This window comes from Propithecus coquereli, unplaced genomic scaffold, assembly GCF_000956105.1.
Source record: "Propithecus coquereli isolate 6110/MARCELLA unplaced genomic scaffold, Pcoq_1.0 Scaffold134, whole genome shotgun sequence".
Classification (NCBI taxonomy): domain Eukaryota; kingdom Metazoa; phylum Chordata; class Mammalia; order Primates; family Indriidae; genus Propithecus; species Propithecus coquereli.
Window position 1 is genome coordinate 6,271,660 of NW_012137636.1, and position 21,955 is coordinate 6,293,614.

The 21,955-nt window shown below is 37.2% G+C and overlaps 1 protein-coding gene across 1 annotated transcript in view; it reads left to right on the plus strand.

The window, feature by feature from the left end:
* Positions 1–21,955, plus strand: part of PDE1C (phosphodiesterase 1C, calmodulin-dependent 70kDa) — a 556,088-nt gene that overhangs the window by 501,269 nt on the left and 32,864 nt on the right. The window contains exon 17 of the mRNA XM_012638761.1: positions 4,136–4,213. Coding sequence (XP_012494215.1) covers positions 4,136–4,213 — 78 coding nt within the window. The remainder of the gene's footprint in view (positions 1–4,135; positions 4,214–21,955) is intronic.

Genomic DNA, 21,955 nt, shown 5'->3' on the forward strand with positions numbered 1-21,955 from the left:
ATACCAGCTCCACAGCAACTGGAGTTGACTTGGGAAACACAGACCAGGCCTGCAGGGCACATGGGCTTCTTCACATATCTACCCTGAACTGAGGTTCCCCAACCAGACATGGCAGAGCCAGGCAGGTGCAGGACAGGCTCCCCGCCCCCAGCGCCCCAGCAGGCTGCTTCTGGAGTGACAGAAAAGGTGCATGTCTTGTAGAAAACACATCTCAAAAGGAGATGGGATGTGGGTGGCTGGGCTGGGCTTCACCTCCTAGATAAATCCCTCCTCTCGAAGGAGTAGGTGAGGGATGGTGAGAGAGGCAAGATGTGTTTCTTCCTTCCTTTTGTTATTTTAGCAGAGTGGGCTAAAAATGTCTTTTCCCTTAATAAAAGCAGTGATCATAAAAGCATTATCATTTATTGGATGCTTAGCATGTACCAGACATTATATTACACTTGAGATTTTACCTACATGGAATCATTTAAAAATCCTAACAACTCTGTGAGGTAGAGACACTCATTCCTATCTTGCAGAGGGGGAAATTGAGACTCAGAAAGGTTAAATCACTTGTGTAAGGTCAAACAACCATTGAGCAGAGATCTCTAGTTACTCTGAGTTGTATGTGAGTCTCAATTCTCTATTCCATAACCAGCTTTTCCCCACTAGGTTTGGTGCTGTCAGAGGGAAGAGGGGATTGGAGGAATATGGAGACTTAACTGCTGTCCATGAGAAGCTTATAATGTGTCTACTCCAGAGGTCGGCACACCGTTTCTGTAATGGGCCAGATAGTAAATATTTCAGACTGTATGGAAAATAGAGTCTTTGTTGTAGCAACTCAGCGTTGCCATTTTGTTGTAAAAGCAGCCACATAATGCATAAACCAATAAGCAAGACTGTGTCCCAGTGAACCTTTATTTATGAAAATTGGAATTTGAATTCTACATAATTATCACATACCAGTAAATATTCATCTTTTTCCAATCATTTAAAAATGCAAGAGCCACTCTTAGTTTGTGGGTCATACAAAAGCAGGCAGTGGGACCAGGTTTGGTTCATGGGCCATAGTTTGCCAACCCTTGGTCTAGTCAGTGAGAGAAACCAATGAACACAAATAAGCCAGTCACAAAGAAGGTTATACATCCTACCAGAGAGGTATAAATAAGGACCCAAAGAGGGCAGAGGTGGCAATAATTTATTTTGAAGTCAATTGGGGGAGAGCCTAAAAGAAACAAAACAGAAGCCTGAGTCTTCAACTAGGTTGGCCTGATTTCACAACTGTGTTTCTTTCCCAAAGTAAGCAACAGTCTACCATTTCCCTTAAAAATTAAGTATTAAATGAGAGGTGGGAAAAGAAATCAATTTAGAGCAATAATAAGAAAGGCTAATGGTGGTTTGGGACTGTGTTACAGCAGCCTAATTAAAATGATTTATAACTGCACAGAAAGGTTCTTTTGCTTCCCCCGTTTATTGAGTAATAGCTCACATTGGCCATTACACCATACAACCCATGGGAAATTACCTAATGGGTTCTGCTCAAGGAATGTCATCAAACAAGCATGTGTCACTTTCCCGGCACCCTTCTCTGTAGGCTGCCTGGGATGTTTTCCAGGTTAGAGCTGAAGGACGTTGGTTAGAGGAGTTCTCGAGGTTTGGGCCATTATTGGCAATTACAGGATCCTCTAAGCTTTCCTCTCCATTGAGACTACTTCCTCCCAAAGCCGCCTCAACTCTGGCTGAGAAGAGAGGCTGCCATGGGCTACTGGCTAGCATCTAGCAAATTGAACCAGAAGACATCTGGTGTTGCTGCAACTGTAGGTAAAGCTTCAGTTCAGAGCAACCCGAAATGTTTAAAATAGAGTGAATTAGGGGTGTGAAGACTCACTTAGGGAAGTAGGAAGTAGTTTGACTACAGGGCTTAAGATTCAGGATCTTTGAGTTCATCTCTGGCTTCCCTAAAACATGGAAAAGCCAGTATTTGGACTGTTTCATGGACGCTGAAGGAATCCTCTTTTGGCTAGAGGGGGATGACTGTGTCCTCCACTTAAACTCCTCCTGTTTGCACCCCAACCATAGTAGATTCCCCTCGTCAATCCTTCTAGCCAGTTCATCCCATTTCAGAATTAGAAATGAGAGGAAACCCGGGAAGTTATTGACTAAGTTATTGACTTCTAACTTAGATTAGGATTTGTCAAACTCCGTTAAAAGTGTGTGCTTTGTAGAATATGTCACAGTCAAAAATGGTCTTGAATTATCCTTAGATAATTATTTCTTTATAGATTCATAGGCCAAAGGCATTTAGAAATGGAAATAGTAAACAGAAGTCTGAAATCTAAAACTTGAGCTTTGTAGGGAAGTTGTAAATATAGTAGAGAGCTCGGCTTTTAGAATCAGCCCATCTGGGTAGCTGTGCTAAATTACTTTGTCTATGCCTTGGGCTTCTCAGCCATAAAATGGAGGTGATCATATGAGTTTCAGGTCAATTCCCGACAAGTCAACTTAAGCGAAATTACTTTCCAGGAAGATCAATTGGCCATTTGTTCAAGAGCTGTTAGACAAATGGCTTAAACCAGATCCATGGTAGCTGACGGGAGCGGTTTTGCTGCCAGAGGGAGATGCAGGTGCGAGTCCATCATGCGTGTGAAGCACGTACCAGTGGGCAGCCCACGCCACTCGGCATAGGTGGACCGGCCAGTGTCTGCCCATAGGGCTGCAGTGACGTCAGGGAAAACTCAGACCTGGAAAACATTTTCAGTCATTTGGTGAGTTGGTTATTCAGCAGTTTGGCCATTTAGTGAATAAATCTTTGACGAATTTGTCTACTTTCAATAATATGCCTTTATAATGGAAGTGTTATAAGAAGTTAAAGAAATGATTGATGCAAAGCATTTAGCACATTGCCTGGCACAAAGAAAGTGAAAAAAGACAAATCTCTTCCCTCACACACACACATCTTGGAAGCCCTGCCTACTCCAATTATGATTACAGTCTTTTTGCTTCATTAAGTACCAGTATTTGAGTAGTAATATATTCTTGGTTTTATGCAGGCTAAAAAAAAAAAAAATGCCATTAGTAAAATTGATAAGAAAAATATTCAAAACTGGAAAATTAGTCGGGGAGAAGGGGTCCCTGATCTTTCCATATGTCACACTGGCATATTGTAAAACAGACCTGCCCAAGGATTATTATTAATAAATTATCTTAGACAGGAGGTAGCGCACAAATTGCCAATATTTCTGGCTTTGCACAGCTCTGTGGCAACTATTTAACTCTGCCGTTGCAGCCTGCGAGCAGCCATATACAATGTGTAGAGGAATGAGCATGGCTGTGTTTCAATAAAACTTTATTTACCGTAACAGGCAGCAGTCCAGATTGGCCCAGGGGCCATAATTTGCTGACCCCTGCTCTTGAAGAACGTGGCTGTTTTTATAACTTTGCTTTTTACTATTTGATTCCAGCATAGGTACTGTAAAGTTAGACGCTAATTTATAGATTTTTTTTTGATTGTTAGAGAAGATAACCCCAAAGGTTATAGTTTTATTGCCCTGTAGAACCTAACCAGTTTTGTCTCTAACCTAGCAATCTTATTTTAAAATGCCTAGAAATACCTAGTTTCTTAACTGCTCTTAGAACCATCCCTACTCTCTCACTGGTTCCCTCATAAATGGGTTAAATACATTTTGTCATGTGTTCATTTTACATTTGTTAAGAGTAGCGTTTTTCAACTTTTACAAATTACACTTTGACAAGATAATTAATTAAAATAATAACTGTCATTGAATGATATGCCAGATACTACATTCAGTACTTACATACTTTAAATGCATTTATCCTTATAATATGCCTATAAAGTGGGTATCAATATCCCCATTTTGCAGATTTTTCCTCACCACATAGCCCAACAATAAAGCTGAGCTACCTTTCTTGGGAGATAAACATGATTGACTTAAGTACAAACCTGTTTAACGGGAACTTTCAGTCTCAATTTCCCAATCATAATCCAATTTCCAGGATCTAACACGTGGTTACAAAAGATATTTACACCCAGACATGTACTCCTTCATGACTTTTTTTTACCTTGACAGGTTTAAAGATGTTTATAACATCCCCTCAGCTGTATACATACACTGTTTGTCATGTTTATTACCTTCAGGTGACTTGAAAGATGGTAAAAATAAGACAGACAAGAAGGATCACTCGAACGTCGGAAATGATTCAAAGAAAACAGATGGTAAGAGTATCATTCTCATTCCATTTTTCCATAAAATGTGCAATTTAGTGCAAGCTTGTTAGAATCATACCTAAAATTGAAATAGTGGTTGTTAATATATTCTTATACACTGAGAAAAAACCACTTCACTGTATTTAAAGAGTACTATTATCCCTTTTTCAATAATTTATTGTACAAATTATTGTTCATCTCTTCCCCTCCACCATAGTTTCTCATCACAACTGCTTTCTATACTCTTTCCTTTCTCAATTACCATTTTTTCATCTTAAATTTTATAAAAAGTTCATTCTAGACTGGCTGACTGGACAGCTGGAATGGAGTAACACATACTGCTAATGTATTTACGAGGTTTTGATTGTGAATTGTGCGACATAAATAGGAAATGTTCTGTGTTCTGTGTTTTCAGTTTTCACATTTTTTTTTTTTTTTTACCGTGAATGAGTTATCATTTTTGATTGAAACAAAAGCGAAACCAGTAATCTGTTCAGCGTTATATTGGGAGGCAACATATATGGTTGGTTGTGGAATACAGTTTGCCAGTAAGAATCAGTCCTAAAGGCAGTGACAATCCAAAACCGAACTTAGAATGAGCCTATTGATTACACCGTAATGTGCTTCATGAGAATTGCTTTCCCTTTTCATAAACAACCTGCCACTGTTTTAAAAATATGAACATTCAAATTATATTACCCTCTACACTTTGAACTATTAGATTGAGAAGCCTGCTCTCACCTTTTATATAAACCTCATTGTTTCAGCTATCACATGGGCTCATTCCTAGTTATTCCTTCATACATGGACATAATATTAAGCTAAACATGAAAGTTTCTGTGGAGTGGTTTTTGTTGGAATCCCAGACTCTGTTTAAATCATACCTCCCTGGAGGCATCATATTTGATGCTAAGTTATTCTTTGAATAGTTTGATTAGAATACTTTTAAAGAATAAATTCTGGGTAATCAGGTTGAAGAGTAAGAAGAAATTTGAACATAACTCTTCACACATCTATTAAAAAGGAAGCAGCCCCTTTAGCTTTCAGCACTGAGCCATGATGACGTGCTCTCTTTACTTGTGTGCATGAAATCAATTCTCAAACCTTTCCTTTTAAGACCATTCAAATAATTCACTCCAGGTGTCTTACTTATCACATAATACCTGGGGAACATGTACCTGCAATTTTTCACCAACTCACTTATGCAAATGGAAATCACTTAACTAATGAGTGTGCCCTCCTTGAATCATTGTGACTATGAATTGAATTACACAGTGATAAAATAGAATTCAAAATGACAGTTTCTCAGCCAGACTGTTATGGGTAAGGTTTGTTCAAATACCAGAGGTTCTTTGCTAGACTTTATTAAACCCAAGTCAAGGCAACTCAAGCCAGAAAATGTACAGGGGAGGAATGGTGTCAGCTATCAACCGAGCACCTGGACACCTGCCCCATCTTGCATCCGGCAACTGGCCCATTGCTCTCTGGCCTAAATTTCTACAACATAAAAGCCCAGCATAAATCAAGTCACAAATTTGTAATATGTGAACTTGAATCTTGTCGCATTTTTGTATTGTGGTACAAACATCTGCTATAATGTTGTCATGTGGCCATTACGGATTAAATTTATCACCTTCATAAAGTCCGTTTATTTTAACTGTGCCCCCTTTAACTGAATTACTCCCAAATATCTAAAAGAATTAGACAGTTTCGGGGGGAAAGTGATGAAATAGATTCTATATTCTATTGTACAAATAAGTGTAAAGTTTGATTGTTGAATAAACAGGATACTTGATCTCATGGGGCAGTAAGCAGGCTGTAATTAGTAAAGAAGTCGCCGTCTCTGATGTCTAACCCTCTTTCCTTCCATAACCCTAATCTTCCAGTGCCTCAGGTGGGGCCTGGTGTGCCCATGTACTTGCAAGTTTGTACACAAACGTAAGCATGAACAATTTGCATTTTAATTTCACTGACTAATATGACAGCAGTCATCATCACTGCTTTGGTATCAACAGAACTTAGAACATTGAGCTCAGTGATTTGTACTATTTTAGTCTAAAATCTTTACCAGGACTGAAGCTAATTCTTGGTGGCATAAAGTGGAAAAGAATTGATCAGTTTCACTTACTCCTTCCTTTTTGGTCATTAAAGCCAACCTCAGAAAATTAAGAAAAGGGAATATATATCAGTAGATATATTGATATTTTTATACTATGTAGACATAACTAGATACATTTTAAACATTTCTTTTTTGGATCCTATTATGTGAAGACCACAGGGAGTCCATTTAACTATTTCTAATGTTCCTACGCCTACTCCAACCCCTGGGAACCATTGGTGACCAGTTCTCTCTGATTTTCAAGAGGGAGTATCCAGGTACTATTCATGCCCAGTATGATCTAACCCTCTATGGTTTATAGTTGTACCATTGTAAACATTCAGAGAGAAACACAATGGAAACTGGACCACAGTTGGTTATTCCCAAACTCCCGTGAGCCCAGGCATGCACAGGGTGAAGTAGTGTGTGTTGAAAGGGTAGATTACATCCTGGCATAATGAACACATTACAGTTGTACATTATCTCTATAAGGCTGCTGAAGTACTGTTTAATACCCTGCAGCACTAATTTTCCAACTGACTTCAAGGAATGGATGTAGTTTGAAAGTACCTTGCTTATCCCTAGGGAGAAATGTACTAACATAGAAAGTCTAGGTCTCTGAGCCAGCATTCTCCTGGTGTCTAAATTTTCCACTGGCATTGGGAAACTTGTGGGGTACCACACAAATGAATTCTTTTCAGTGCATTTTTGGCCATGTTTGTAATAACATAGGCTCTTGGATCTGCCATAATTTACTATAGTTGCCCAGAAATACAAACTTGCCCTTAACGTTACTTGACCATGTTAATAGAGATGTAGGAGATAACCACCTTTATGTCTCTCAAATGATTGATTATAATTAGGCCTTGCATGTTTATTAGCTAAGTCCCAGGGAGGGAGTTCAGCAGGAGTTTCTCCTTCATTGAATATTCTGGAAATTGGAGTATTTATGAATGTTGGTGCATGAAATTTAAAAGTCAGTTGTGAAGAGTGGAAAGGGTAGACAAAAGGTAATCTACGGATGTCTGCTCTTGCCAAAGAGAAGTAACAAGAATTGGATTTACCCCACCTGAGACAACCAAAAAACTCTGACAACATATGTGAAAAAGTGGTTTTCCAGACACTGGACATCAGGAAATGGAGGACAGTGAGCTCTGAGAGACAGGAAGTAAATAAGGTGAGCCCTACCTTTGCCTCAGCTTACTGCCTGGAGAGGATGTTCAGGCAACATAGAGGGGAGGGACATAGGCAGATCTGGTTGACTATTTGAGTTGAGAAGTTGAATAAGAATCCAAGAAGACCAAGATGGCTACAGCTAACAGAATAAAGTACTGGAGATAACAGGGCTCTGGAGAAATAGAACTCCAGAGATCTGAAGAGTACTCATCAGAGTACAGTAGTCCACTCTTATTAGTGGCTTTTCTTTCTGCATTTTCAATGACCCATAGTCAACTATAGTCCTAAAATATTAAAAGGAAAATTCTAGAAATAAACAATTCATAAGTTTTAAATTGCACACTGTTCTGAGAGACTGATGAAATCTCATGGTGTCCTGCTCTGTCCTGCCTGGGACATGAATCATCCGTTTGTCTAGTGTTCATGCTGTATGCTACCTGCCTGTTCATCACTTGGTAGCTATATCTATTATTGGATTGATTGTTAAGGTACTGCAGTGCTTGGGTTCAAGTAATCCTTATTTTACTTAATAATGGCCTCAAAGCACAAAAATAGTGATGCCGGCAATTCAGATATGCCAAAGAGAAGCCACATAGTGCTTCTTTTGAGTGAAAAGATGAAAGTTTTTAATAAAGAAAGAAAAAAAATGTTTGAGCTGCTAAGATCTGTGGTAAGAATGAATCTTCTATCAATGAAATTGTGAAGAAGAAAAAAGAAATTTGTGCATAGTATTAATATACATAGGTTTCAGTACTATCTGTGGTTTTAGGCATCCACTGGAAGTTTTGGAATGTTATCACCTGCAGGTAAGGGGGAACTACTGAACTGAGCAACCCGTGCAATGAGGAATTTACCTTGGGCCAGGAAAGAACCATCTGAGAGGACTAGAGGGAACAAGCCTGATGTTCACACAGGATAGGGAAAAGTGCCTGTTCCCACTAGTCAGACTTGAATCTCTCATTATTTAAAGAAAACTAGGTAGAATACTCACAATTGTCTTGTTTTAGTAGTGGGGAATAATTAGCTGTAGGCTAAATGCTGCTGCAGTCCTACCTAACAAATCTTAAAAGTGAGACTTCAAAGGATCAAAGTGTTTCCAAGTAACTGTGTCCCAGAATAAAGCTCAAGGATATATATAGGAATACAAAAATATCCAGCACCCAGAAAGGTAAAATCCACAATGTTTGGCATCCAATCAGAAATTACTGGGCAGCGAAGCAGCTAGAAAACACTACCCATAATAAGGAAAAAAACCCAACCAATTGAAACCAACCCAGAACCAAAACAGATGTTAGAATTAGCAGACAAAGACATTAAATCAGTTCTTAGAATTGTAGTCCATATGTTCAGAAGTTAAGTAGTGACATGGAAGATATTTTAAAAAGCCTGAAATCAAACTTCTAAGTATGAAAACTACAATGTCTGATATGAAAAATGTGCTGGATGGTATTAGTGGAATAACATTGGGTGGGATTAATGGTAAATACACTGGATGGGATGAGACATTGTAGAGAAAAAGAGTAGTGAAAGGATTAGCAATAGAAACTATCCAAAATAAAACCCAGAAAAAGGAATAAAAGCAGAATAAAGAATATAATACAAATTATTATAAAGGGCATCATTGGTTGTAGGATACCTTCAAGTAATATATGTATATTTGGAATCCCAAAGTAGAGGAGAGAGAGGGGAGGAAAGGAGAATATTTAAAGATGCCATGGCTATAATTTTGCCAAATGATGAAAACTATAAATCCACAGACAAACACAATAAAGCCCAAGCACGGGAAATATAAAGAAAACTACACCAAAGCATATTGTAATCAAATGTCTCCAAACCAGCGATGGAGAGAAAATTTTAAAAACAGTCAGAAAAATATCCACACATATGTAAGGATGCACAAAGATAAGGATGACAGTAGTCTTCTTGTCAGAAACAATACAAATGAGAAGATAGTGGAGCAGCATTTTTAAAGTGCTGAAAAAAAATTCAATCAAGAATTCTGTATCCAGCAAAAATATTTTTTGGAAACGAGGATGAAATAAAGATGTTTTTATCAGACATAAAAAACTGAATGAATTCATCACCAGTAGACTCCTCCACACACAAGAAATTTTAAGGAAAGGCAGAAGGATAACTATGCCAAATGGAAATATGGACCTACACAAAGGAATGAAGAGTATTAAAAATGGTAACTACATGGATAAATATATATGATTTTTTCTTATTATTTAATTCTCTTAAAGATAATTAACTAGTTGAGCAAAAATAACATTAATATACTGTTGGGTTTATATCATATATAAAAATAAAATGTGTGACTAAGGTAGCATAAAGTCCAAGAGTGGAGAAATGGGAGTATACTATTGTAAAGTTCTATTAATAATATACATAAGGTGGTGGTATAATATCATTTGATATTAGATTGAGATAAATTAAGAGCGTATACTATAAACCCTAAAGCAATCACTAAAATAACAAAACAAAGATATATATCTAATTAGCCAATGAGAGATAAAGTGGAATCATAAAAATAATTAATCCAAAAGAAGGTATAAAAAGAGTAAGAAGAGAACAAAGAGCAGATGAGACACATAGAAAACAAACAGGAAGATCATAGACTTAGAACTAAGATATCAGTTATCGCATTAAATATAAATGGCCTAAACACTGTAATTAAAAGGCAGAGTTGGTGAGATTGTAAGACTCAAGGCTATTTTGCCTTTATATAAAAAGAGACAAATAGCACAAAAGTAAAAGGATGTAAATTGGTATACCATCCTAACACTAATCGAAAGAAAGCTTTAATGGCTATATTGATATCTGACAAAGTAGATATCAGAACAAAGACAGGGATAAATAAATTTCAGAAATAAAGAAGTCCATTTCATAATGATGAAGTCCATTTATCAAGAGAATATAATAATTCTTTACATTTATGCACCAAAATACATGAAGTGAACTGAAAAAACATTTTTAATCCACAATTTATTTAGAGGCATTAATATCTCCTTAATAATTGATAGAATAAGTAGATGTAAAATTATCAAGGAAAAGAAGATTTGTACAACACTGTCAATCAACTTGACATAATTGGCATTTCTATAACAACCAACCGTAGGCAAATACATATCCTTTTTAAGTGCACACAGAACATTTATGAAGATAGACCATATTCTGGGACAGAAAGCCCCAATAAATTCAAAAGAATTCAAGTCAAACAAAGTATGTTCACAGACCGCAATGGAATTAAATTAAAAGGATGTTTTTGTTTTTTTATTATTCTATTAATGTCTTTAGAATTTTTAATGATATTGCTTTCATTTTTGATATTTGTAATTTGTGTATTCTCTCTTTTTTTTTTCCTGACCAGTCTGGCTAGAGGTTAATACATTTTAGTAATCATCATCATTGATATTTTCTATTGTTTTTCTGTTTTCTATTTCATTGATATCTGATCTTTATTATTTCTTTTACTCTGCTTGCTATTGGGTTAGTTTATCTTATTTTTCTAGTTTCTTAAGGTGAAAGTTAAGGTCATTGGCTTGAGATTTTTTTCTTTTTTAATATAGGCATTTAATACTATAAATTTCCCTAAATCCTGGTTTAACATCATGACAAAAATTCTGACATGTTGCATTTTTATTCACATTCAGCTCAAAATTCTTTCTGATTTCTACTTTGATGTCTACATTGACCTAAGGACTATTTAGAAGTGTAATGTTTATTTTCCAAATATTTGGGGATTTTCCAGAGATAGTTGAAATGTTAGTTCTCCAGATTGATCTACAGATTGAATGCAATCCCAATTAAGGTCCTGGATGCTTTTCTGGTAGAAATCAACAACCAGATTCTAAAATTTATATGGAAATTTAAAACATGCAGAGTAGACAAAGCAAGTTTGAAAACTAAGGAAAAAATTGGAGGACTACACAGTAGGCCTGATTATAGGACTTATTATAAAGCTTTAGTAATCAAGGCAGCATGATATTAGCATCAACATAGACAAATAGGTCAATGGAATAGAATTAAGAATCTAAAAATAGATCCACACGTGTATGCACAACTCATTTTTGATGAAAGGCAAAGGAAATTCCATGGGAAAATGATAGTCATCAACAAATGGTGATGGAGCAATTGAATACCCATGTGCAAAATAATGAATTTCTAACTATACTTCATATCATTTATAAATATCTCAAAATGTATCATAATCCTAAATGTAAAATATAAAACTATAAACTTCTAGTTAAGAAAATGTAGGAGAAACTCTTTTTGATCTTGGGTTAAGCAAATAATTCCTAGATATGACACCAAAAGTACCAATCATAAAAGAACAAATTGATAAATTATACTTTATCAAAATTAAAAACCTCTTTTCTTCAAAAGCTCCTATTAGGAGAATAAAAAGACAATCCACAGATTGGGACGACATTTGCAAGCCATATATCTGTTAAAGGACTTATATCCAGATTATATAAAGAATTCTCAATATTCAATAATAAGAAAACGAACAACCCCATTGAAAACATGCAAAAAATTTGAATAAAAATTTCACAACTAGCAAATAAGCACAGATCTTTTACATCATTAGGGAAATGAAAATTAAAAGCCAAATTTAAAACCATATTGAGGTAAAACAAAATAAAGCTTATATGAGGGGAGAAGATGGTATTATATTTGTTTATTATAGCCACGTAACAATTTCTTAGCTCTGTATTTCACAGAGCTGTGGAGCTGTTGTGTTACAGCTGTCATGACACAACTTTATCAGCTCATTTCCTCGCTGAGGAAATGGTATTTCTTATGGCCGCACTTCCTAAGTATTTCTTAAGATGCTCATGTTCTCCTCTTCGGGATCTTTAATAAGGGCAAAAGGAGGAGGCAGTGGAGCCAATATTCTTGTTGGTTTGCATAGAACAACTAATTGTGATCAAAAGGTTTGTTGTGTACATTAGGGGAATTTGCCTATGATATGATTCTTCACAAGGCTGATGTCTCATGGCCTTGACTTGCTACACGGCTCACAAGGGTCCTCTGAAGAACTGAATGTGTTCTTCCTGTTTTCTTTGTAGATGAGTCTATCCAAATAAGTTAGTTTGGATGGAACACATACATAAATTTGGAATGAATGACTCTGAGTTTGTTAGATATCTTTTGTACTATTATTTAACATAATAGATTTACCAAGTTATTAGTAAAAACAGTAGAAGGATACATCTAAACCTTACTCACGTTGTACTTAATGTTCATAATGTTCATATTTTGAAAAATTTTTATTAGCTGCCTACAGGATGGGGCATTATGACTTAATCTGCAGTGAAGCTGGTAGGGAAAGCTATGTGGGGCCTTTGCAAACGTGGAGGTGTGCCCTGCTCTGCAGATCCAGGGAGCAAGCAGTCAAACAGCAGCAGGCTGTGTGTGGAACTGAGGCACGTGTATGCCTTTGCCATGGCGATCATTTCTGTCTTAGGTTCATGTCCAGAGATCTGAGAAACAATGAATGTGCTGGCACATTACCGTTAGTCAGGAGGTGTGCGTTCTCTGGTTCACTGAGGCTGTCGTCAATTTTCGTATCTGCATAAGCAGATATGAAGTGTTCAAGTGTTCAAGTTTTCTCATCCCGGGGAATCATACTCATCTATTCTTTCTTCCAACAATTTTCCCCCTACTACTTAGGAAAATAGTCTGGGGCTGTCTTTATACACCAGAATAAATAAGAGCCCTATTTTAGATCCCTCAAAACCTTCCTTGTAGTTGATGCCTCCTTTTGTCACCTCACTGTTCCAGTCTCTGCTATGTCTTCCCCCAGGGCTCTGGTTATGACTTGAGGTTGACACAAGGTATCAATGCATTGGTTTATGCAGAGCCATAGCAACACTTGAACACGCTTCCTCATCTCCGGCGCACTCGTAGTTGAATTAATGTTATACGCCCTAGACGTGGAAGTCTTTCCAGGGCATTTTGCCTTCAGTTAATACTTTTCCCAGTTTCTGAAAGAGATTTGGTTCTAAGGAACTGTCAACATGATTTTCATCAGAATTCTAATGGATTCACAATTCTTAGAGGACGGTGGTTTTAGTGGTCATTTTAGTTCAAATTTCTGCCCCAATTTATGTTGCATAAACAACACATAAGACAATTTAGTAATAGAAGAGGTTTGGCATCTTGAGAATACTTGCCATAGGAGTTTTTAAAGTGACATCCACTTTGTGATTCATCATTTTGTTCTGTAAGAACTGTCTCTTCTGGGAAACACTCAATTCCTTCATCTGGGAGCTTAGGATGGTATGTGATGATTAGATCAAGAGGCTTGCTGATTAGCAAGAAGGGCTCTACACAATGGCAGAATAAGGACTTCCATATTGACAGCGAAAGAAGAGTTGATTGTGCTGCAGAGGATTTGTTGACACTGAAATGAATACTTGTGACCAGTGCATAGTTTTGACTGCCGATTCGCCAATGAACAATGTGAAATTTATACTCCATGTACACTGGAACGCTCGTATGCACTGGCCAGTTGGTGGTTTCTTCCTTCTAAAGTAAAACCTACTTGGAAAGTTGAATCATATCAGAAGGTTGCTGGGCAAATTGAGTAGGTAAGAGTAGTTACTTAATGAATTGTGACCTCAAGGTAGAATATCTTGCTATCTGTCTCTACCATTGGGATGGACCTGCCAAGAAGAGTGGACATGGGTCACCTTGCATGCAAGAAGCACCCCTCTATGGCACCCGTTTTTCTAGTCTCTTTTTTGACCACACATTTAGCTATCAGATATGTTGATATCTTGGAGTTGGTTATTATTCTTGTTCCCTTTAAGTCATCCATGATTGCTTTCTGGGCCTTAATCTTGATAAAACTTTGTTGTCCTTAAGGCAGACATTCTCAAACTTTTGTATACTCATTATTTTTTGTTCATCTTACTCTACTAGCTTTTCACAATCTTTACACACCCCCAAAGGTATGCCAAGATCATGTGATGTATAAATTAGGCCAAGGATCATGAACAGTTCTGGGCACGCTAGCTGTTACCCCATCCTTTTCTCTCACACCCAAGACAGTGCTGCCATAGCAATAACCTTGAATCTTTCTAATTACATTAAAAATTAAGCCTTTGTAACTTCAGTGCTTAACTGTTTTTAGTAATGAATAATTTGTAATTACATTACTATTGGTCATGCCACTGAAGTCAAATCTGCTGACTCGAGGCAGTTTCTGCAAATAGATAATCCCATCCTTTGGATTTTATACTTGTCTCCATCTCAGAGGATGATGTAATTTCTCTAGTTCTAGAAAGGTATCTTGTTGTAGCCTTCTGTGTATGGACAAAAAGTAGGCTTGTTTCTTTAGTGAAGAAATCGCCCTCAGCATAAGAATCCAGCATCCTTGTAAGTTATTTTCCATGAGCGTAGAGGGACCGAACATCTGGAGTGCTCTGGGTCCCAATTAAGATAAATCATCATAACAACACATGTTCTGACTAGTGTCTCATTTCTCTTAGCCATTTGTCCATGAAAACTCCTGTGACCCATTTACTTCATTAACATAGTTATATGCATTAGCACATGGAACTTCAACTGAAAGTAAAAGCTGTGGCTTAGTGCAAAGAGACATGAAATATTTGGTGTTTATAAAGCACTTTAAAACCTCATTTTTTCAAGTAGTTTGACAAGTGTCTAATCTCTCCCCTCCAATGTCCCTGTCCAAGGAGAACAACAAAGTCAATAAATGGAGAAGGGAATTCCAGTGTTATTTTTAGATGCCTGTTATTCTTATACATCTGGTTGAAATCTCGTTAATTAGACTCTGAAAGGTTTTGTTGATTAAACATTTTGATTCATATACGTCAGTGTCATTTTCTAGTTAATTTTGGAAGCTGTGTTGTAGGTTGATCCAACAATAAGAGGTACTCTGAGTTCAGCAATGTTGAAACCCAACATAATTGTTCTTTGTATGGATTTTGAGGATGTTTATTAACCAATCCATTATATGTGGGTGGGACGTGGTCAAATGGGGTTAAGCTGAAAAGCCTCCTTGTTCCTTTTTTGCTATGGACTTATTCTCCTGGGAGTATGGAAGTATAATGCCAGTTACTTACTCATGGTTCTAGCATTAATGAGTCACGGTGAATCAGAACAGTTAGCTCTTTTTGTTACAAACATCCATTTCAAACCATGCATTTTTTATATAGTTTTAGGTTCAGTGACTGTTCTTGTGCTTTTCAGGGAAGTATATAATGAATATTCCCATGGATTATAAAGGAACAAGGTGGCGTGCAACTACCATTGTACTCTTGTAGATTTTTGTGTGCTTGAAATTTATATTTGTAGTATCAAAACAGCAACTGAAATTATATATATATATACACATACACATGCACACATATATAATATGATGAAAGATGGGTGGGTTTAAAAAAATTAAATTGTGTTTTACTAAGGAAAACTAATGTCAATTCATGCTTTTTATATAGCTATTTACATCTCAGTCTCTTACCAAATAACTACACAGTAGAAATATCAAATAAAAGTATATTGTGCACTCTTTGATAATGACAAAATCAATCTTTTTAAACAATTTTTCCCTTGTAATTATTGGTATATAAGCTTTCATTGTTTCACTCCGTCTTCTAGACATTTTGTTATTCTCTTAATGTACCATTGTATTTTAAAAGAAACCCGGCATGACAGAGAGGATTAAAATTTTGGAACTGCTGGGGAAAATGTGATTTTTCTTTTTTGCTTAATACTTATGTTCAGGGTTTTTAAAATAAAACTTTTTGGTAATCATAAAATATTTTCCCCCAGAAAAATTACATTTTGTCAGATTCTGTGCAAGGGATTAGAGAAATACAAGTAACAATACATTTGTCAAAAGAAACTCTATTATTTTAAAAGAAACCCGGCATGACAGAGAGGATTAAAATTTTGGAACTGCTGAGGAAAATGTGATTTTTCTTTTTTGCTTAATACTTACGTTCAGGGTTTTTAAAATAAAACTTTTTGGTAATCATAAAATATTTTCCCCCAGAAAAATTACATTTTATCAGATTCTGTGCAAGGGATTAGAGAAATACAAGTAACAATACATTTGTCAAAAGAAACTCTATTAACTTGATAAAAAATTATTTAAAATAACAGCTGCCTTCAAAATAAATATGTGCCAAAGCTAAGACCTAGGACTGTCTACGTTGTTTATGCCATTTCTTGTCTAGACACCCACATGCAGGAAAGGCTGTTAAAAATGCAGTAAGTGTTCAAGCTTCCCCCTCTGAACTTATTCTTAGCATTCCCCACTGAAGGGCACCCTGATCTCCAAATGACGACATTTGTGTTTCCTAAGTATTAGCTCTCTATAGCATGTGCTATTTTTATTCTATGCCCTGGAGCCCCAGTGAAAGCATGAGAAGATGTTTGTTTGTTTTTCTTTCATTCATTCTGAATCGTTTGCAGCTTTTCCTGAGCTAATACAATTGAGAAAAACATGAAGAGCAGTCAGAATGTTTCAGGTCTAAAATCCAAGCCTCACTTACTTGTTCCAAAGGACTTTCATTATAGTCCCTGGCTGCTTCTTGACTTCATAGATTCAAAGACTGATCAGAAACAAAACTCGTCTGTGCAGACAGAGGTGCTTAACTCTACCCTCGCCTGCACCTCTGTGAATCAGGGATGCTGAGTTGTCACCAGAGAAGCTGTGAGGAGTTGCTGATACTTGACTTCTAGTTACCTGCTGAGAGCGCCCAGACCCTGGGGATACTTACACAATTTTCATTATTTCCTTAAGTATTAATGCTCTAGGTTTTTAAAACAGAGCATAATAGCAGTAAGATACCTTGGGCAGGGTGGGACAGAAGAACAGAGACAGTTATGCACATATTTTGAGTTTAGAAAGAAAGAACATGCTAAATAAAGGATGAGAAAGCAGCAAAGGTAGAGCAAACAGTTTAGTACCATCATTATTCTCAGTGGTAGCACATGCAGTGTATCAAAAGGAAAGACAAAGAAGGAGGGCAAGGGTTGAACCTAAGAACTACCATCCTTTGTACTGTTCTTATTCTGTATTTTGGGATCAAATGGGTAAATTTTAGGAGATGATGGCATAGGCAAGGTTTTAGGAAGTTATAGTCCTACAGACTTCATCTATCTATCTATTTATGTAATCTATGGTGGAATAATAAATAATCAGAGTATTTTGTTTTAGCAGTGCTATAGCATTGATGTTATATGTGGTGAAATTAATTTAGAATAATTCTACTGTAATCATATCCTGTATTTTTTGAGGCAAGAAGAAAGCATTCACACATTGAAAATAGCCTTTTAAAATAGCTACCATGTACCCTTGTGACCTAGGATGGTAAAGTCTGTGCCTGGATAAAACCTAATAACTGTCTCTAAAATAATGTTTTTTGTTAATATGTTCTTACTAATAAAAAACAAAACCAGGACCCATTCATATGCCTAATAGAAATCCTACTTGACATTTAAAATTGGGTTTGGTTTCACTACATTTGCTCTTCTCCGTTTGTTTTTCTGTTTAGCTTTTTATAAATCTTTTAGTGGCTGACTGTATCACTTTGTTGTTTTTGTAGAAAGTTGACTCCACAGAGAGGCAGCTAGAGTAGAGTTCTTGGAACTTGAAAATCTAGCTTTGATTCCCAGCTCTGTCCTTAGCCAAGTCCCCTTCCTTCTTTGAGTTTAGGTGATATTTGATCAGGCTGTAAAAAAAATCAAACCCAAGAAAAATGAAAAAGAAATGTGTTTAAAATGTTTTGTAAGCCCAGTGATAGAGTCTCATGAGGGCTGCCTCATTGACTCTCCATTTAGGGTCCAGGAATAAACATTATGACTGATAAACATATTTCTAGATTTAAGTCACATTAACTTGAACTTGAAGCTTATTGCAAAACCACCACTTATCTTTAAACCAAATGGTTATAAGACCCATACTTACCTGCAGGAGAAGCATGCAATGGTGGAAGAAATAAGGCCACATTGTTTTAATACATTGCCCATTTCTCTAAGTGAAGTCGCTTAAACAGTCTTTATGGCTCGTTCGCTTAGAGTAAATACATTTCTGTGAATTCACACACCACAGGTTTGCACTTCAGAATTTAAAGCCACCACAGCTGTACCTTGTGGGAATTAAGAAGTCTTGGGCTGAGGGGCAGGTGAGGAGACAACATTTGCTTGAATATTTTCCTGAATTATCCCAAGATGGGGCAAGAGAGTTTCCATTTCAGTTCTTCAATCACTCTTAAAAGAATGGGTGGATTTAACTACTTTTTGTAGCCTTCGAAAAGCCAACATAGAATCAATGAAATTCAAAGCAACAATTACAAAAATAGTCGTGCACCTCAGTGAAACAGAGTGGCCTCTTACGCTTTTCTTCAGGGTCCTCATTTTCACATCCTTTGTAGTCATGCTGATGCTTGCTCAATTTCAGTTTAAATACTGAAAACAAATACGCAAAATCGAAACACCACAAAACAAATATGGGACCTGGAGTGAGTCAGGCCTGATCTACAGACCATGTCAAAGCTGCCTGGGGAGCAGGTGCTCCTTCTCTGGGAGTCAGTCCATCCACAGTTGGGCTTCTTCATAGGGAATGTAAAGTTTTTGACATATCATACTTTGCTATTGAGTAAAATATAAAATCAATGTATTTATGGTTTTAATTTCTATTTCATGCTTTGAAAGTCAAAATTAGAAAAAGGGCAAAGGGAAACTTCCTGCTTATTGCCATACGTTATCTGTCCCATCCACCTCATGCCTCTTCAACCCTTCTTCTCAATCAAGAAATATTTATTGGGCATATGCTATGTGCCAGGCATTTCACTGCTTGCAAGAAGTATTAAAAAGAAGATAAAGCGATGTTTTCTCTGCTCTCAAGGAGTCCACAGTCTGGGTTGGAACATCATCCTGCAGATAGCTATGATACTAGGCACCTTAGGGTAAGTGCCCTAAGAGATTCACAAACACAAGTCACTTTAAGAGAGTTTGTATTTGGAAGGCCAGGGATGATCTCTCATATCACAGACCCAGCGACAGAACACATACCTCTTGTTCTTTTACTGTTGGTTGTTCTTAATGACAGTGAACACGGGCACAACTTAAACACAGAGCTTGCTTTATATACCTCTTCCCTCCACCCCTTAACTCAAAGGTGGAGGGCAGGGTGGAGATGTGTAGCCGGAGGGAAAACTCCAACATGTCACCTTCTTTTGTTTCACCTCCTTCTGTCACTGGCAAATTTATCAGTGCTAGTATCAGAGTAAAGGAATTAGTCAGAAGCCTTTCTCTTCTCTGTTATTTCTCCCAAGTGAGCGAATGTGCTGATGGAGGGTAAACATAACATACAGTCAAGAACAGAATAAAAAAACAGGAACAGCAGCCAGCCTGGATTAATGACCCCTGGAAAATTGAGAATTGACTGTGATTGCAATAGATCAGAAGGGGCTCTTCTATCTCCCAACCAGTTTTCTGCCTAGTTTCAGCTAAATTTTATTTAGGAGAACATCTTAGTCTTTAAAGTTGAGTGGGAAACTTTGCATGTTCTGTGAAGACTCCTGACATCTCTGTGGATGATGGTGTCACCCTTCTTAAAGTCCAAACCACGGTACTCGTAGCCCTTTGGAGCCCTGCCTAGGAGGGAACACTTGCTAACTATAAGGCATGACGACTTGCAGAGCGTGCAACACCAATAGCAGTGATATAGTGGGATTTGTTGTTGTTTTAAATTCTGTCAAAGACCATCGAGGTTACATAGGGCAGAGTATGCCAGGGGAAAAAAAATCCAATATTGTCTTTTTCCATTAACTTAGTCCTGTTTCCATACTTGTCTTCTTTCTCCACCCCCTCACTCTGGGTCCAGGGGAGAATACAGGTGACTCACCCATCTGCACAGTGATTTTTGGCTAGGACACATCTTGCTTTAAATGTCTTTGGGAAGCTTCTGAGGGTGGAGCAAGAATTCAGAGGGAGAGGAATATTGCTTTTGCTATGGAAACAGTTGGGATAAGATGAAACTGATTTCTTCCAATCCCACTGACCCTAGAGACAAATTGACCAGATCTGGCAGCAAATCTGTCGTCTTGATTTCAAAATAAGGTGGCTTAGTACCCATATTGCATGAACCAAATGTTTGATAATCTAGTTTAAAGCAACCATTAACATTTCAAATGATGTTTAAAGTTCTGCACTGAGATTTTCCCTTATGGGTAGAATGAATTATGTTGCAAAGGAGACTGCAATGACTAGTATTAAAATGCTCTGTTGTCCCCTCTGCCCCTCGCCTATTTTTATCCCCCAGATTTTCTTCTCCTCAGACCTGGAGGGTGGAGAGGGGGAAAGGCAGCATTGACACTTTTCTTTTTCTTTTTCTTTTTTTCAGATTCAGAAGAGTAAAAAAGACCTCATACACAATAAAAGAGGCTGCCAATGTCTTGCATCATTTTAGCTGAGCTTCTTCATTCTCCTTCTTCTCCTTCTTCCACAAAGACCCATATCTGGAGAAGGTGTACAACTTTCAGAAACAAGCCCCCTCCACTTGGCCTTCTCTCATTCCATCTCCTCCCAGGGGATGATTCTTTGGGGGTTGGTTCGAGGTATTAGAACTCGGAGGGATTTTCCCCTGAGCCAACTAAACAACTTGGGATTCTTGCACAAATAGAAACAAAACATGAAGGGACTTCCTCAGAATCCTTTGCTAATGACCTGGCTTTCAAGGCACCTGTCTGGCCTGATGAGAATGGACATCCTGGATGTGTGGGAGAGGCCTGAAAAAGCCATACACACAGTAATCGCCATTTTACTACTGTCAATGCCGTTACCTTAAATGCTGTTGTTTTTGCACTGGCTCCTGATGGTGGATACAGCCATGCTGCCTTTCATTGCAGCCGAGATGATGCTTCTAGTCTTTGGTTCCTTTCCTGAGTCAGGAACATATGTTTTCTCCAGTTTCCATTCAGACTTAAAATTTGTTCTTATAATTTTTTTTTCCATTTGTATATGAAATTCTGTTTGTATTTTTTAAAGGAGATCATTCTATAGGAATCTATATCTGATGCTTAATTTATTTTATCTGTGCATTCATTAATATAAACCTGAATGTTTCTGCTGATGATCATACTGTTTAGGGGAGAACCCCATTGTTTTCACCAGGTAGCGTCCATAACTAAGGAGTCGCTGAAATTTTTTACCACTGGCTGGTCCTTTTCTTTTGAAAATATCTGTGGTTTGACTTTATCACTCTTCTTTTTATTCAGTAAAGTGCTAAGGGAATTAGTATCAGGGAGATATGTCAGATAATTCTTTGCGTTTTAGTAAGTCTTTAAAAATACCAGGTAGGAGTTGATTAATAGCACAAATCGAGAATAAGAATAGTAGATTTAACATGGAAAGAGAATAGTGATACAGCCCCCGGAAACCAAATGAAAACTGGGATCCAGGGGAGTAGAAGTCAAGTGTGATTTTATGGGTCT